Below are 16693 nucleotides of genomic sequence, written 5' to 3'. Positions count from 1 at the left end.
TTCTCCATAAGAGCTTCTTAAGAGCTACGCATCCTTTCAGACTCATAGTGTTGAGTTCCCACAGTGGAAGGATGGCTGTGGATGTGTTCAGGTCTGAAGTAACAGTGGAGGCTGATTTTCTCTTTTCTCTCAAATATGAAAGCAATATCAAATATGGGGACAGTTTTGGTGGTCTACCAGATCAGGGTCAAACAGAGTCCCATTTTCTTGTTAGCTTTTAGATATTTTTTTTGCATTTTTTTGAAACTACAGTTTTTTCACTTATTTTAAATTGACTTTCTCCTTCAGGGTTCATGTGGCTGCTTGAAATCTGTGAAAATGCTTGGATTTTAATGTTCTATTTTCCAGGTTTGAAATGTGCTAGAATTTTGGATAAAGTGCTTTTTGACTGAATAGTTCAGATATTAGATGAGTAAATAAAATAAGTCACAGTCTAAAATGAAAACTGCTCCACCAGGGATTTCTCGCGCATCTGCGTGTGTAATAGTGATGGAAATTTCGCCTCATCCAGAAGTGCCGACTCTTTTGGCCGCCGTACAGCTCTTCGTTATACCACTGTGGAGAGGATCACCCTAACAGTCTGCATTTCTCTAAAGCAGGGGTCAGTAACATGAGCTGCTTTTACTGCCCTGTTGCAGCTCCACAGCAAAATGACATTCTTGTACAAGAATAAAGCTCTGCTGATCATTCTAACACAGCTTTAACAGTAAATTGTCTTAAAGCTGGAGTTAATGTAAAACTGCTATTTCACCCTTTAACCCTGAAGATTAGCACAGACTGCTGATCACCACAACAACGCAGACAAGTCTAACCTCGCCAGTAGCTAACAAAAAGACAGGAAGAGAGATTTGAGATGAACATTGGAGACAAATGGATTTATTTGTATTTATAATGACTCCAGCTGGTTTCTGGATGCATTTAATCTGCAACAAGAAACTGTCAAACACTAAAAAGTCGCAGGCTGAAGTCAAATTCTTGGTTGAATTTTCCCGTTCCACCTTAAATGGCGCAGCAGTTGCATTCTGGCATGTCAGGCGCCGTTTAAGGTGGAATAGAAAATTTTGACAAAGAAGCTGGAGAATGAGAAGCGGCCTCGTAAAAACGTCAAATGTTAAGAGATGTTTTACAAGAAACTTCTATTTTTGTTGAAAAGTTTCCTGATAAAGATGCGAGAAGCGCGGCTATAGCTGACCTTAGGCTTAAAGCAAAGTAAGTCTATGCTTTATATTATATATGTTTTAGCCTATACTAGTACATTAGCACATACTGAGTCATATTTACAGCCAAGATGGTAGAATTGACATGAAATACTGTGGCTCACAAATTGGCTCTTCTAAATGCTTGGTTGTTGACCACTGACTTAGAAGACCTGTCTCAAAGAGCTCGCTCTCGACCCGTACCCCGCTAGCTAGCGTGTGACTACGATCTGCTAGTGTGTTCTCAAGTTGTAACTAAACACGATTTCTATTGCTTTGATTTGCACAATACTGTGGAAAAAGGATATAGAGCTGATTGACTGTCTACCTCAAAGGTGAATGTTATTTCTGACGTTTTCAGTAAAGAATTTATTGTCAAATTGTCAAGAATTTATCCTGACTCAGCAAGGTTAGACAGCAAGGAAAGTCTACTTACAAACATTTTGAAACATAAAATGTATGTGTTTTGCTTTAATTTCATATCCCTCTGCTACTACCAAACACAGTTATGGTTTTTATAACATAATACCAGTTCTTTTTAATGTGATAAAAGATTGAATTATTTATTTTGAGTACGTATTTGTATAAATATGTAATTTACTACAGCTGTAAGGTGCTGGAAAAGTGTTTGAATTTAACCTTGGAAGAGGTTTATGAACCCTGCTCCTTACGTATGCAAGCAGATTATAAATCCTCAGAAATATCTCTTGAAAAATGAACAACTTAATGGCTAGAAATTGACTGGGAATCACATAAATGAGGGTGGTCTTGCACAGTCCTGCATATTTGAAAAATATTGTGTGCTGAGTAATTATAGGAATGTAATTATCCAGCACTACCCACTACAAATATTCTCGTTCTTCAGTGGACTGTGTTCAGTAAGACCCTCCTGGAGTGTACGATGTGTGTATATTTCTTTACTGGCCTTCCCCCTTTCCAAGATTGAGAGCAGTCAACATTAATCTCACTGTGAAATCAACAAGATCATTTACATTTTAATTAAGCATGGATCAAACCTAATCAATCTCTATGCAAGGCAGAGGACAGCAACCACCTCAGGCTTCATCTGTGGAGAATATGTCGGTAACGCTTGTATATGTTTTCTTTCAGCCTGTTCACGATTGTCCTTCATTGCTGAGCCAGATTTGAAACATTGATTAGATTTGGGAGAACAGCTGTTTCAGCTTAAAGCAGTTTACCTCTTGAGCTTTTAGGGCGATGATACAATCCTATAACAAGTCCAGTAAGCTGCTGTCATGAAATCAACTATTGACTGCTGCTGAAGGCAGATGTAGAGCTTGAAATATTAAATATTTGTCCAAACCCAGCAGAACCTGACTATTCCTGCTAGGTTTTGCTTTGGTCAGGCTTGGTCATTATTTCTGTAATATTTGTTGGACTGAGGTCAGGGCTAAATTTCATCCACAGGGTTCTCTGTAGTCCATCTTCCTCATGTAAAGGATTTTGAACTGCATGCATCAGTTTTCAGTTTGACCAGTGATTCTCTTTTTCTGCCTATATTCTTCCTCCTCATTACTTTTTTTTTTCTTATAGTTTTTTTAATCTGGTGACCTGGAGCTGGAGTTGTGTTGTTGGCAAGGCAATGAAAATTACATACTTTTAAGATTTTTTTTAAAGCATTGCTAAACTTATTTATTAAATTTGATTTAAGCTTACCTCTGGACAGATGCTAATTAGAATATTCTTTTTTCTTCATGTTGTTTAATAAAGCCGTCTAGTGATGGCTGTCATTGCTGACACAAGGTAACCTAACAGGCAGTATCAGTAGTAACGTGGGTGTTTATTCTGCCTTTGTTAGGTTCTGGTTGAGTTTGGGGGAAAAAATAAGCTACAGTGGGTCTGAAACAGAAATTTGTTGATCTACAGTCAGACTGGGGCATAATTTTGTTGGGCTAGAGTCTCTTTAGGCCGCTACAGTCAGGTTTAGGCAGAATTGTTTCAGGCTAAAGTCGAGTTCATACAGAATTTTGTCAGCTACAGTGGAGTTCAGACAGAATTTTGTGAGGCTACAGTGGAGTTCAGACAGAATTTTGTGAGGCTACAGTGGAGTTCAGACAGAATTTTATCAGCTACAGTGGAGTTCAGATAGAATTTTGTCAGCTACAGTGGAGTTCAGAGAGAATTTTGTCAGCTACAGTGGAGTTCAGATAGAATTTTGTCAGCTACAGTGAAGTTCAGACAGAATTTTGTCAGCTACAGTGAAGTTCAGACAGAATTTTGTCAGCTACAGTGGAGTTCAGACAGAATTTTGTGAGGCTACAGTGGAGTTCAGACAGAATTTTATCAGCTACAGTGGAGTTCAGATAGAATTTTGTCAGCTACAGTGAAGTTCAGACAGAATTTTGTCAGCTACAGTGGAGTTCAGATAGAATTTTGTCAGCTACAGTGGAGTTCAGATAGAATTTTGTCAGCTAAAGTGGAGTTCACACAGAATTTTGTCAGCTACAGTGAAGTTCAGACAGAATTTTGTCAGCTACAGTGAAGTTCAGACATAATTTTGTCAGCTACAGTGGAGTTCAGATAGAATTTTGTGAGGCTACAGTGGAGTTCAGACAGAATTTTGTCAGCTACAGTGAAGTTCAGACAGAATTTTGTCAGCTACAGTGAAGTTCAGACAGAATTTTGTCAGCTACAGTGGAGTTCAGATAGAATTTTGTCAGCTACAGTGGAGTTCAGATAGAATTTTGTCAGCTAAAGTGGAGTTCACACAGAATTTTGTCAGCTACAGTGAAGTTCAGACAGAATTTTGTCAGCTACAGTGAAGTTCAGACATAATTTTGTCAGCTACAGTGGAGTTCAGATAGAATTTTGTGAGGCTACAGTTAGATTCAGAAATAATTTTGTCCAGCTACAGTGGAGTTCAGATAGAATTTTGTGAGGCTACAGTTAGATTCAGAAATAATTTTGTCCAGCTACAATCAAGTTTAGACAGAATTTTATCAGCTACAGTGGAGTTCAGATAGAATTTTGTCAGCTACAGTGGAGTTCAGACAGAATTTTTTCAGGCTACAGTTGGATTCAGAGGGAATTCTGTTGGACTAAGGTCAGATTGGGACAGAATTTTGTTAGGCCACAATCATACTTGGATATAATCTTGCCAGGCTACAGTCAGATTGAGGTGAAACTGTGTCAAAGCTCAGCTTCTAAACTTGGTGCTGTTTGTCGAGTTGGACGTGAGCATGAATTTGTTAGACTATACTTCAGTTTGGATCAAAATTTCAGTGCAGATTAAAGCTGCAGGCAGAAGTGAAGTCCCTTTAGGGTCCCCCTGTAAGGGAAATAAGAGTGTGGAATATGAGGCAGATGGTTTGATAGACATTTACATTCATGACTTCCAGCATGCATCAGTCAGCACTTTGACAGGGGTCAAAAATCCTTCCCAAATTGCACAATAAGGAGAACAGCTTTGTCAGCAGGTGAAGCCTGCTGCAATTTTTCTGCTCCCTCACTGTACTTTATCATCTGATGCCAGCTGCAGTCTATCTGCGAAACCTCACCAAGCTATTTTCACACATACTCACTGAACCCATCCATTTACCTAAACTGGGTGTGACACCCTGTCGCCTCGGAAGCACTTATCTAACCCCTCTTTTATGCTTGTCTTTCTTGCCTGATCTCTCTCTCTCTCACTCTGCCTTTCTTTCCCTCTCTCTCTCCATCTATCTATCAATCTATTTATCTATCTGTCTATCTATCCTGCTCTCTCTAATCCTGCTCTCTCGCCACAGGGGCCGATGTGATTAACTTTGACGGCCAGGGGGTGATCTCGTACCGTTTCAAAATGAAGAAGATGAAGATCCTGAAGGACGTGATAGCTCTGAAGTTTAAGACGGCGGAGAGCGAAGGGGTGATCCTCCACGGTGAAGGCCAGCAGGGAGACTACATTACGCTAGAGCTGCGTCGAGGCAGACTGTTGCTGCAGATAAACCTGGGTACGGACCTTCACTCATCACTGATCATCAGACTACCCGTCCGTCACAAAGAGTTAGATATGTGGGGAGAGAGTTCAAACAAGTCCATGTGCATATGCACTCTTTTTACCCTGCAGATTTGAAGGTTATCATCTATTTACCCAAAAGTGGTCAGTTAGCCAAGACATGTTTGATATCTGGACATTCTGTACTTCTAAGATGTAATGGAAGCTTATTGCCCACCAAATAGCTTCATGCAAACTGCCTAAATCTTCACATTTCCCTCATATTGCATGAAGTCTTCTGAAGTAGACTTGCTTATGTGGTTTCAGACACTAAGGACTATCTGAGAAAATTATATATGAAGCTGTTTATCTTTGCAGTAAGCTTAATAAAATAAATAAAAATAAGCAATGCATTGTGAATTCATATCTCTGTGCGTGTTGGCTTAACCCTTCAAGACAGACACAACAAAGTTCTTTTAAATATTTTATTGTAAATCTCTCTCTCACACACATATATATGTGTATTTGCGTGTGTGTGTGTGTATGTGTGTGTTTTTTACATACTGATCAGCCATAATTTTAAAACCACCTCCTTGTTTGTGCACCTGTCCATTTTATCAGCTCCACTTACTATATAGGTGCACTTTGTAGTTCTACAATTACAGACTGTCTGTAATTGTCTGCCCATCTGTGTCTCTGATACTTTTTGACAACTTTTACCCTATTCTTCAATGGTCATGACCACCCTAGAGCACCACCCACTATTTTAAGTGGTGGATCATTCTCAGCACTGCAGTGACCCTGCCAAACAATACCTGCTCTGTGGTGGTCCAGTGGGTGTCCTGACCACTGAAGAGCAGGGTAAAAGGGGGCTAGCAAAGTATGCAGAGAAACAGATAGAAAACAGTCTGAACTACAAAGAGCATTCTGTGGTAAGTGGAGCTGGATAAATGTACAGTGAGAGTAGATACAAGGAGGTAGTTATAATGTTCTGGCTGATCTATGTTTGTATAGGCTTTTACATGTTCATATGGGCTATATAATTACATGTAGGGGTTTACATATGAGACACATATGTGCGTGTTGAATTGTGCCCATGCTGACTCTAATTCATTCCTTGGATTTTTTATTTAAGTATTGACCATATTTACTGCACACCATCTCGCATCAATGTGTCTTTTATTGTGTTATGTGGAAATTCAGTGACATTTAATCTGATATTGAGTTAAAGGAGGTCATGGGGGAGAGCAATATTCATCATGATCTGAGCACATAGCTGATACCTATAGATCTACACCCTGTGCTTTTATGTGAAACTATACATCTCTCCTCACTGCAGAAACAAGCTCATGATTATTTCATGATTCCAAAGCCGAGTCGTATTGGCTACCTGCAGCATAATCAGGCTTTATTGAAGTAAGCTCAATTCACTAAACCAAATGTTCTCAATTAGGCCGAATCAATATCATGAAAGCAGATACCACTTAGCCAAGCTTTGGAGAGTAACGCTGCAGCACTGATTGACCTGTTTGGACCCTGAGCTGCATTGCCATTCTGATTCGTTAATTTTACTAAATTGGTAAATTGGTGGAAATTAAACCTCTTTAAAAATAACATTCAGGATAGTTAATTTATAAAGTTTGAAACGGTTTTGGAAATCGCTTTAACTGGTTCTTAAGTGAGTGACATAATGGACTGTTTGCACCCAACATGCTATGTGGTGGGGTTTTTTTTCATGACAGTTTCTGCACAACTGTGTGCATACATTCAGAACACAATTCACATTAATGTGGAAATATATATTATTGATTGTCTAATGTAATTTTTTTTTTTCTTAAAGCCATAGTGTGCCTCAAAAGCCAAATAAAAAGTTATAATTGTTCAGCTTTTTTTTTTTTTTGACTGTGTTTGCTGTCCAAACTGTCAATGTAAGGATTGTTTTCCTAGTAATTTTGGACCATTCATCAAGAAATTTTGACACAGAAAAGTAGCAATCAAAAAAATGATGACGCATGTTTTTTTTGGACAGCATTGGCATGAAGTGATGATGTTGAGAAATCATGTTATTAACAGAGCTGCAAATAGCTGCTTTTTTGTGTTGACCCTGAAAGGTTAAGGGAGATTTGAAACCACAGGGATTGAAAGTGGTTCAGGAAGCTGACAGGAAAGTTTAACCATTAGATGTTATGTGTCATGTGTTGTCTTTAGTTTGATGATGATGGAGGGTGTTATTAAGTTGTGTTTCTGTATGTATGTATGTATGTAACTATGTATGTAGTGTAGCATTATATCCCTCAAACTGGTTTGAAAAAATTTTTCATCAAACGTTTTCATTCATCAGTGTTTTCTCACTACAATAACCAGCGTGCGTATTGCACAAATGTTATACATCCATTAGGCGTCCCTGTGGTGTCACCCGATCTTAACTGTATGCTAATAAATACAAACGAGCTCTAATGGAACACTTGCCTTTGCTTTCGAACAAAGCCGTATAAAAAAAAAGTTATTTTATCTTTATTCGGCTCAAAATGGACTGAAGTTTTCTTGCTTTTAACAATAGAAAAGTAGTCAAATTGTAGTGCCAGTCAACTTACAAACAAACATAACTAGCTTTTAGTTATGCATGTTGTCCTTCTTATCTAAAGAGTCATTTCGAGTCATGTAGGGAATAGTGCAAAGGGAGTAAGGCCTATAGAATCTATATAACTCTATAAGCCTATATAGTCATGCCATAAGTATGGAGAGCAGGTCATATGTATAGAGGGTTCAACATATGGATGATCTTGATGAAGTGCACTTTAAATTTAGCCAAATTTGAACCAAAGTGTGATATGATGTAATGCAGAATTCTTATTTACCTATTTATTTGTTTCTTCATCTGTTTTTTATTTATATTTGTGAAATGCAGGCAGTAATCAGTACGGCTCCATCCTGGGCCACACGTCAGTGACCAGCGGCAGCCTGTTGGATGACCATCACTGGCACTCAGTGGTGATTGAACGCTACCGACGAAATGTCAATTTCACCCTTGACCAGCACACTCAGCATTTCCGCACCAACGGCGAGTTTGACCACCTCGACCTAGACTATGAGGTACAAGCTGCACTCATTCGGCTGGACACTCCCCAGGACTAATAGCCTCATACAGGCACTAAATATTTAATTTGATTTCATATTAAATTTAGCATTGCACGCGGACTGAACTGGGGTCGTTTAATTATAGAAGAATAATGAAAAGCGAGTATGTTTTTGTACTGAAAAACCGCATTCATGCAAATACAAGTAGGATGTGGTCCACTGGTGCTATGCTGGTAACTACAAGATACATATGTATGCTTTAATTTTCTAGTTACAGTAACAGTAACAAATTGTCAAGTCAATCTTTAATTGAGATTTGATTACCACATCTAATAATTTGACCCATTCTGGATATTCATTCCATTCTAGCTTTATTTTTTGGATACCATACAGCTTTCTTATTTTAGATTCCTAGTTATTAGATTATCAAGCACATCAGGTAATACATTTAATTTAGATCCATCAGCCAGTATGACACTATCCTGTAAGCCACATACCAATGTATTGTCATTGAAAGAGCTTTTCTTTTAGATACGGGTTAGAATTGTTGTTTAATTTATCATCATCGCAGTTTCATGCTGTTTTTATTGAGTCTGTATTTTATTTAGCTCGTTCATCATTTTTATAATGGAAATCTACAGCTGGAATTGACCATAACAAACAAGTTAAAGCCTCTGTGCTCACTTGTTTTGGCACCACCCTCATCAGAGCCCAATGTTACTCAGACAAGCAGCGCTGAACTGAAGCCAACCCTAAAAAAAAAATCTAAAGAAGAGGAGTAGATTAAAACATAGAAATGCCTGCAGATTCCTGTCTAGGCATCCGAGGGTTAAGAAGTCATAATGTCAGCCTTGTTTCTCTTCCGTTTTTCATCCTTCCTCATTTTTCTGCTTAAAATGTCTTTTCTTAGCATGGTATTAATCCACATTAAGGCGGTGTAGCGGGGTGTTAATGTGATCATGCAGTAATAATGCATATTAATGTGCTGAGTGGTGGGATGTATAGAAAATTGATTTTCAGCTACGAGGGGAAATATCTTGTGAAAGCCACAGATTTGAAATGCTTTCATTGTCTACTGAACACAGCTCCAGCTCTGTTAGCATTCATGAACAACAACTGAGTACAACTGGGACGGTTCAAGACAAATGCGCTCCAATTAAAGGGAAAGTGTCTAATTAACTGAGCAGAAAAGAGATCAATCTGAGATGCCGAATGGGTAAGCTCTGGGTTCTGCTGAAGTGGGGGCGGATAATGGCAGTGAGTGTGTTTTTTGACTAAACTAAGACTTTACTGAGCATCTTCCCAATTCAGTAAAATCTGAATGCTCATTAACATCACTGTTCAGGCAACTAATAATCAGAGTCGCTTTAATTAGTCTGTTGTCTCACGTTTGTTCGACCCTGTATTGAAAAAAATTAGAATCACTTTATTAAAGCCATTCTAAGTGGACTGGAAATTGGTCGCAGCCTGTGTGACGAATGAATCACACTTGTTTAACCCCTTAAACTCCAATACTCACTTGCATTAAAACATTTTTAATTAATTTTAGCCTTGGGTTTTCACTTTTACCTTAGTGAGCAATGGAAAGTGTGTGTGTGTGGGGGGGGCAGGGGGGGGTAAATTTAAACCTGCTTTAAAACATCAGGTTAAGAAAAGGTACAAATATGTACTTTTCACCTGGGAAAAACCTATTTAAGGTACACAATTGGATCTTAAAAAAACTGTTGTACCTTGGAAGGCGTATTTACATTGTTTGTACCTTGATGAATGATAAATGTATCTGCACAGAAACTTTATTTCTTTTTTTTATTATCTTTTTATTGGATTTTTCCAGGGATGCATGTATAAAATAGAATAAGAAGGGAAAAAAATGATAAAAAATAAATAACAATAAAAAATAAATAATACATATCAGGCCACACTCCATGCAGTTTACGACATATAAAGCAACTGAGCAGGGCATACAGAATTACAAACAAGGGAACATAGAGGCAAGTAAATAAGTCATGGAATGAGTATGCTTAGATTTCCAAATATACGTACAAAGGAGACCATATCTTCCAAAATTTTCCTGAGTTATGGTGCAGATCAAATGTTAGTTTCTCCAAAGGTAAAAACTTAGTTATCTGTGTAAACCACATCCTGACTGAGGGTATCTCAGATTTAGACCACAGCAATAGGATGCATTTTTTAGCCAAGTACAGAAGTGTATTCAATGCATAAACAATATCAGTGTTCAAGCTATCAGGGTATAAGTTCAACAGGTAGATACAAGGTGACAATTCAAAATCTAGTTCGAACACCTTCTGTATGACAGAGTGAACGTCCTTCCAATAGCTAAGAACTCTATCACAGTTCCAAAACATATGCATAACCGAGCCAACTTCACTTTTACATTTAAAACATAGATTGGACAAGCTGGGAAACATCCTATGTAGACGTACAGGTGTTAAGTAAAAACGATGAATGAATTTGAAATTTTGCTCATGTTGAGCTACAGAAGTGCATTTAGGAAATGTCTGCTTACATACCCGACACCATTCATCATCACTAAAAGATACATTAAGATCACGTTCCCATAAGGTCCTCAATGTGTTATAGGATGAGACGCTCGTACTGGACAACAGTCTATAAAAAGCTGAAATCTTGCTTTTGAGGCTGTTACAAGACAGTAACAGTTCCTCTAAGCTTGTAAGCTCCATTCGTATTTTACCCTCTTTTTTCAGAGACTCAAAGAAATGTCTTAATTGTAAAAATTTATAAAACTCTTTATTCGGTATTTCAAAATGTTTTTTTTATTTCTTCAAATGGTTTAAATATGTCTTTTGTGACTAGCTGTGAGAAGTTTATTATTCCTCTTGATCTCCAACCCAGGGAACCAATGTTTCTAATCTGTGGAGGAAGATCAGGATTAAGGGCTAATGGGGACCATAAAGATACATCAAATGGGATGCTTAAGTGTTTTCTAATGTCTTTCCAGACCATAAGCGTGTTAAGAACTGAATAATTATCTATGGTAAATTGGATCTTATGAAAATTGTAAATAAATGGTAATGAGCCAAGTTGTCTTGGTCGGTACGAATAGGATTCTATAGCTAGCCAGCGTGAGTCGCTTCTGACCATAAACCAGCTCATCATATGTTTTAGTTGGGCAGACCAATAGTAATGTTGCAAATTAGGTAACGATGCCCCTCCCAGTTCTTTGGGTTTGAAAAGTGTCAATAATTTAATCTGTGGCTTTTTATTATTCCAAACATACCTTGAGAATAAATTGTTGATTCTCTTAAAAAAAACAGAGGGCAAATAACACAGAAGGTTCTGGAATAGGTAGTACAGTCTGGGAAGTAAAGTCATTTTGATAGCATTGATTCTCCCAAAAAGGGAAATGGGTAATGTAGACCAGTTGGCCAAATCTTGTTCAATTCTTGTAATTAATGAAGGATAATTTCTTTCAAACAGTTGCTGAAGATTAGATGTGATGATGATTCCTAAATATTTAAAGGATTTTACTACCTGAAATGAGTAATTTAGCATAGTTGTAGGTGAGATATTGAAGCACATTGCCCTGGATTTGTTGAAATTAATTCTGTATCCTGAAAACTTACTATATTGAGATATTGTATTAAAGATTGCTGACGTTGAGGTCTGTGGGTCAGATAGACATAATAATACATCGTCTGCATATAAGGAAAAGCGATGGTCTTCTTTGTCTATTGTTATGCCTGATATGTCAACCCTTGATCTATTTAACTGGGCCAGAGGTTCTATCGCTAAAGTAAATAATAAAGGGGAGAGAGGGCACCCTTGACGACAACCTCTATAAATTGGAAACTTGTCAGATAGCAAATTGTTTGTATTGACTGAAGCCATGGGGTTTGAATATAGAAGTTTAATAAATTTAATAAAATTAGAGCCGAGAACCTTTATTTCTAATAGTTTAGTTCCACAGAGGAATGGGCCATTACAACCTATACATAGAAGGTCCTTACAGGTAGAAAAAATGTAAAATATATTAAAGCATAATACAAACATGAGTGATGAATATTTTTAATGATGGTAATTGTACTTACATAATTCTGTTTAAATCCATCAAATGATATTTTTTAGCAGTACAATATTACTTTCCTTCAATAATGGACTGTTGTCTAATAAAAGGACAAGACTCAGCTTAAGAAGTTAGAACTTCATGTGTTGTTAGCAACAAGGTAACTAGCTAATGGTAGTGATATAAGTGACAACTTTAATATCCATGATGTATTTAGCTTCTCAAACCACTGAACTTTATGGTCAATGTGAAAGATTTAGCAAACCACTGTGTCTTTGACTGTATTATGTGCAGAGCAAATATATCTTTAACACTATATTCATGAAATTTATAACAGGTACAGATCATGCAAAGGTACCCAAGTCAAGAAAAGTTAGTTAGCTAATAAGAAACTGAGGAAAAACCCAACAAATGGCTAAACTGACCATAATTTGCTTTAAATCCATGTTGTACATGGGTATCTATTAGATTTTGAATAAAGTTTATTTTAGTGAGCTTTTAGTCTTCAGTTTCAGCTGTTACCAGTTGATGTTACTTTGCAGAGCAAGTAAAACCAGAGACCCTCTCCCAGATCTAATATGACTGGCTTACAACTTACTAGGTTTGTTGTGATTGACTAAGTGCTGGGGGTTCCACTTTTCTGCCAGCACTGCAGTAGAGCAAAAGCAGTGCCTTCCCCACTGCTATCACAGTATATAATGAATGAGATGTACATTTATTTGGAAAGGGAACACTAAAAAAAAAAAGCCTAGCAACGCTTACATTTTACTGGAAACGTTTCTGAAAGTTTTCTTTTTTCCCATGCAGCTTACTTTTGGAGGAATGCCCTACTCCGGAAAACCCATCTCAGGAGGCCGGAGAAACTTCAAAGGCTGCATGGAAAGCATCAACTACAATGGGGATAACATCACTGACCTGGCAAGGAGAAAGAAACTGGACACTTCCAGCTTTGTGAGTTCCATGTTGCTTTAACAAATGGGCCATGTGTGATTTATATGTGAGGGGTATAAAAACTGCAACATGATAAAATACACCATTGTTCGATTAATAATGTGTTATATTACATAAAATACTGCAGTTCATTAACGGTGTGTATGGTCACCAAGCAAATTTATCAGTGAAAGACCCTTACATTATTTGTAGAAAAAATGTAAGCTCATTATTTTTAATAGTTATGTGCAGTTCATGGAATATTTTGCATCTGTTATGTTGCTTAACAGCTATAGCCTACTCTTGATGACTTACATTGCTTGGTGGCAATTGCTTACTGCTTTTATTATTATTATTATTATCAATTATGATTTAAAACTCTTTGTTAACGTTCATTGTAAATATTGTGTTGTTTTCTATAAGCAACAAAGCACTCTGCACCTTATATTACATGGTGTCTGTTAAGGGTTTCACAACCAATTTTTATGTCAATGTCAAATAGTCATTCAGAAAAATGGTCAACTAGTGAGTGTTCTGGATGTCAGAAAGAAGAATGTGAGTGAAAAGTTAAGTGAAAAGTGATTTGTTAGTAGTTGCTAATAGGGGCTGGTCTTAGTGGTTAATGCTGTGTTTTGAGGTGTGATGCATGCTCTGTAGAAAAGGTTATGTTGTTGTATGTCTGTGTAACGGGGAACAAGGAGGCCGACGCATATGCGTAGATAAGCTAGATTTATTAAGGGCAAATCCAGTTTAAGCGGTCCAGGGTCATAGATCCAACACGGATTGATCGGTGGACAGACATGACAAACCAGAATCAAACAAACAATAGTACAAAAACCAATACATCCAACACACAACACAGACCAGCCAACACAAGGGGCAAAAACAGGGCTTAAACACACAGGGTAAACGAGGGACAGGCAGGAAACAGGCGGAGACAATCAGGGGTTGAGTCATGAAATGAGGGGGCTGGACCAAAACAAACACACATGGGCTAAACCAAAACACGAACACATGGACAGGACTGGGAGGGGCCAATCGGGACAGTCTGTAAGTTTCAGGCTCAGACACTCAACACACAGATGTGCGCAGATTGTCTGATGTAAACTGCACACTAAAATCACCACAGCTTCCACAATCTAACCTCTCACAGAAATGAGTGTTTATCAAGCTAAAAGCTAGTAGCTATCAGACTTTCAAAGTTAGATATAGGCCTAGTGGCTAAAGTGTGAAACATTCAGGATATGCCATTTTAAGAATGTTTTCCAGAATTTTGAATCTGTAGGTAGGAAGTAAATGAGATCCTTAGCATTTGAAAACTGATATTCCACAAATGCACATTTGTTTTCACTGCATACGTTGTGCTAATGGATCTGTGAATGACTGTTTTGCATATCGTTCAAGTGTTTTCTTATCAAACATGGTGGTTCTGGCTTACAAGCTTATATTTCAGTATTATGGAGTTTGCAGTGTATTTTCAGCTGTAGTCTTCAACTAGTCAACTGTTGTCCCCAATGCCCAATGGACAATGCGACCTCTAGTATGTAACAACACTTCTTAACCATGTAGCACGCAGTCTACAGTGTCTTTATTTTTTTCTTACATCTTTGAACGTGGCTCAGCCAATCAGATTTCAGAACTGCTGCTAGCCATTCAATAATAACTCCATTCCCATAGTTGCCTCATATGTCAGCCTACTTATATATCATATACAGATTTAGAGCACTGTTTACTCCTAAAGTGAAGTATGTCTTTTTCCCCTGGAGTTATTTGGTTGCACTTAGCTAGCCACACTCTGAAACACTGATATATGAGATCTAAATTAACTTAGCATTGATTTCCCCATGCTTTATCAACTCGTTTGGAGCAAAAGATTTTGACAAATCTATCAGGCATGCTTGTGTTGTTTAAAAGGGACATGGAAAAGCTCCATAAAACTTTAACTTTTTAAATGAACAAAACCAGCACAGTTTAAGTGACAGTGGCCTCTGTGTCTGTGTTCATTCCAGTATCTCGTGCTAATTCGACAAACCTCTTTCAAAGGCCGCTCGACTAATTATTCATATTACATTCATATTCTGCAAAATGTGTTGATTGTAATCAGCACCAGTTCCAGCGTTTTTTATGAAGTGCTCTGAAATGGCTGGATACACTTTTCCATTTTTGTTATGATGAGATTGATTAAGTTCTCTATATTTGAAATGGGGCTGAAGTGCATTTAAGGACCCGAAATTACCATTTAGAAAGGCGAAGAGCTGGAGAGAGTCATGAATAAAAGCGCTCGACCTTGCCTCCCTCCGCTCTCTTCCCTGTTTTTTCTGCCCCGAGGTTTAGAAATCTACGCTGGAGTTTGAACATGCTGTAGCTGCACTTTCAAAGAGCTATGTGTAAGCCCACGTTTTGCATGAGGGAACCCATAGCTGAACTCGTGCAACAGAGCCAATTCAGACATTGATTTGTGTACTAGTCATTGTGAAACGTTCGACCATTGCCTGCTTTGTATTGAATTGCAGCACTGTGGTTTTAAATATGCACTGAAAACTCTGCATCTGGGAATTACAGCATAACACGTCTTGATTAGAACTTGATGTCTGCAGAGGCTTTCTTGCATAAAGGATATTGGCTTACAGTAGGGTATAAAAGTAGCATAACATTAACCTTTTCTACTCTTGTAGATATAGTTGTATGCAAAAGTTTGGTTAAATGATGTAGATTTTGTGTGAAAATGAGTTCTCTCTACAGAGAACACACCTCTGCAAATTTTAATGCACAATTGCTGTTTATTTGCTAAATTTAACGTACTGGGGGAAAAATTAAAATTAATTTTATTTGTTATGCTTAAATTTTGTCCAGTATGTTAAACTTACCAAATAAATAGAAATTGTGAACAGTGCCATATTTGTGTTCTCTGTAGAGGATGTTCTTATTTTCACTCAGAAAATCAATAATAACATTTTATATAATAACAATTTGACCTGAAGGTTTCCAACTTTTGCATATGACTGTGTCACCTGTTTGGATCTATTTTCTTTGTGCATGTTTTTTATGTCATTTTGTACATTTTATGATTATAATCAATTATAATTGTCTCTAACATTCCAGAACTGATGCAGTTTAATCACCGCCTTTGGATCTTCCCTGGTAGTGAACGTCTTCTCATTTTCTGCTTCACTTGTAGCGCAACCTGACGTTCTCCTGTGTGGATTCTCACACGTTCCCCGTCTTCTTCAATGCCACCAGCTTCCTGCAGCTTTCAGGCAGAAGAGAACACAACATGGTGTCTGTGGGCTTCCAGTTTCGAACGTGGAACCCAAACGGCCTTCTCCTCTTCAGCTCTCTGGCGGACGGCATGCTGGAAATTGCTCTGAACGATGGAAAAGTCACGGCACACATCAACGTCACACAGCAAAAGAACTCACGCGTCGACATTGCATCAGGTAAGCTGGGCCCAGTCCTCCTATTTCATACATGGATCATCAGGTTGCATCAACTTGTTTTTTCTGTTTT

The 16693-nt window shown here is 37.8% G+C and overlaps 1 protein-coding gene across 1 annotated transcript in view; it reads left to right on the top strand.

Moving 5' to 3' along the window:
• Window positions 1–16693, top strand: part of cntnap2a (contactin associated protein 2a) — a 655370-nt gene that overhangs the window by 306441 nt on the left and 332236 nt on the right. Inside the window, exons 5-8 of the mRNA XM_017717995.2 lie at window positions 4946–5149; window positions 8042–8226; window positions 13064–13207; window positions 16365–16623. Coding sequence (XP_017573484.2) covers window positions 4946–5149; window positions 8042–8226; window positions 13064–13207; window positions 16365–16623 — 792 coding nt within the window. The remainder of the gene's footprint in view (window positions 1–4945; window positions 5150–8041; window positions 8227–13063; window positions 13208–16364; window positions 16624–16693) is intronic.

Source organism: Pygocentrus nattereri, chromosome 24, assembly GCF_015220715.1.
Source record: "Pygocentrus nattereri isolate fPygNat1 chromosome 24, fPygNat1.pri, whole genome shotgun sequence".
NCBI classification, from domain to species: domain Eukaryota; kingdom Metazoa; phylum Chordata; class Actinopteri; order Characiformes; family Serrasalmidae; genus Pygocentrus; species Pygocentrus nattereri.
The sequence above is the reverse complement of the archived record's forward strand: the minus strand, read 5'-3'. Positions and strand labels throughout refer to the sequence as shown.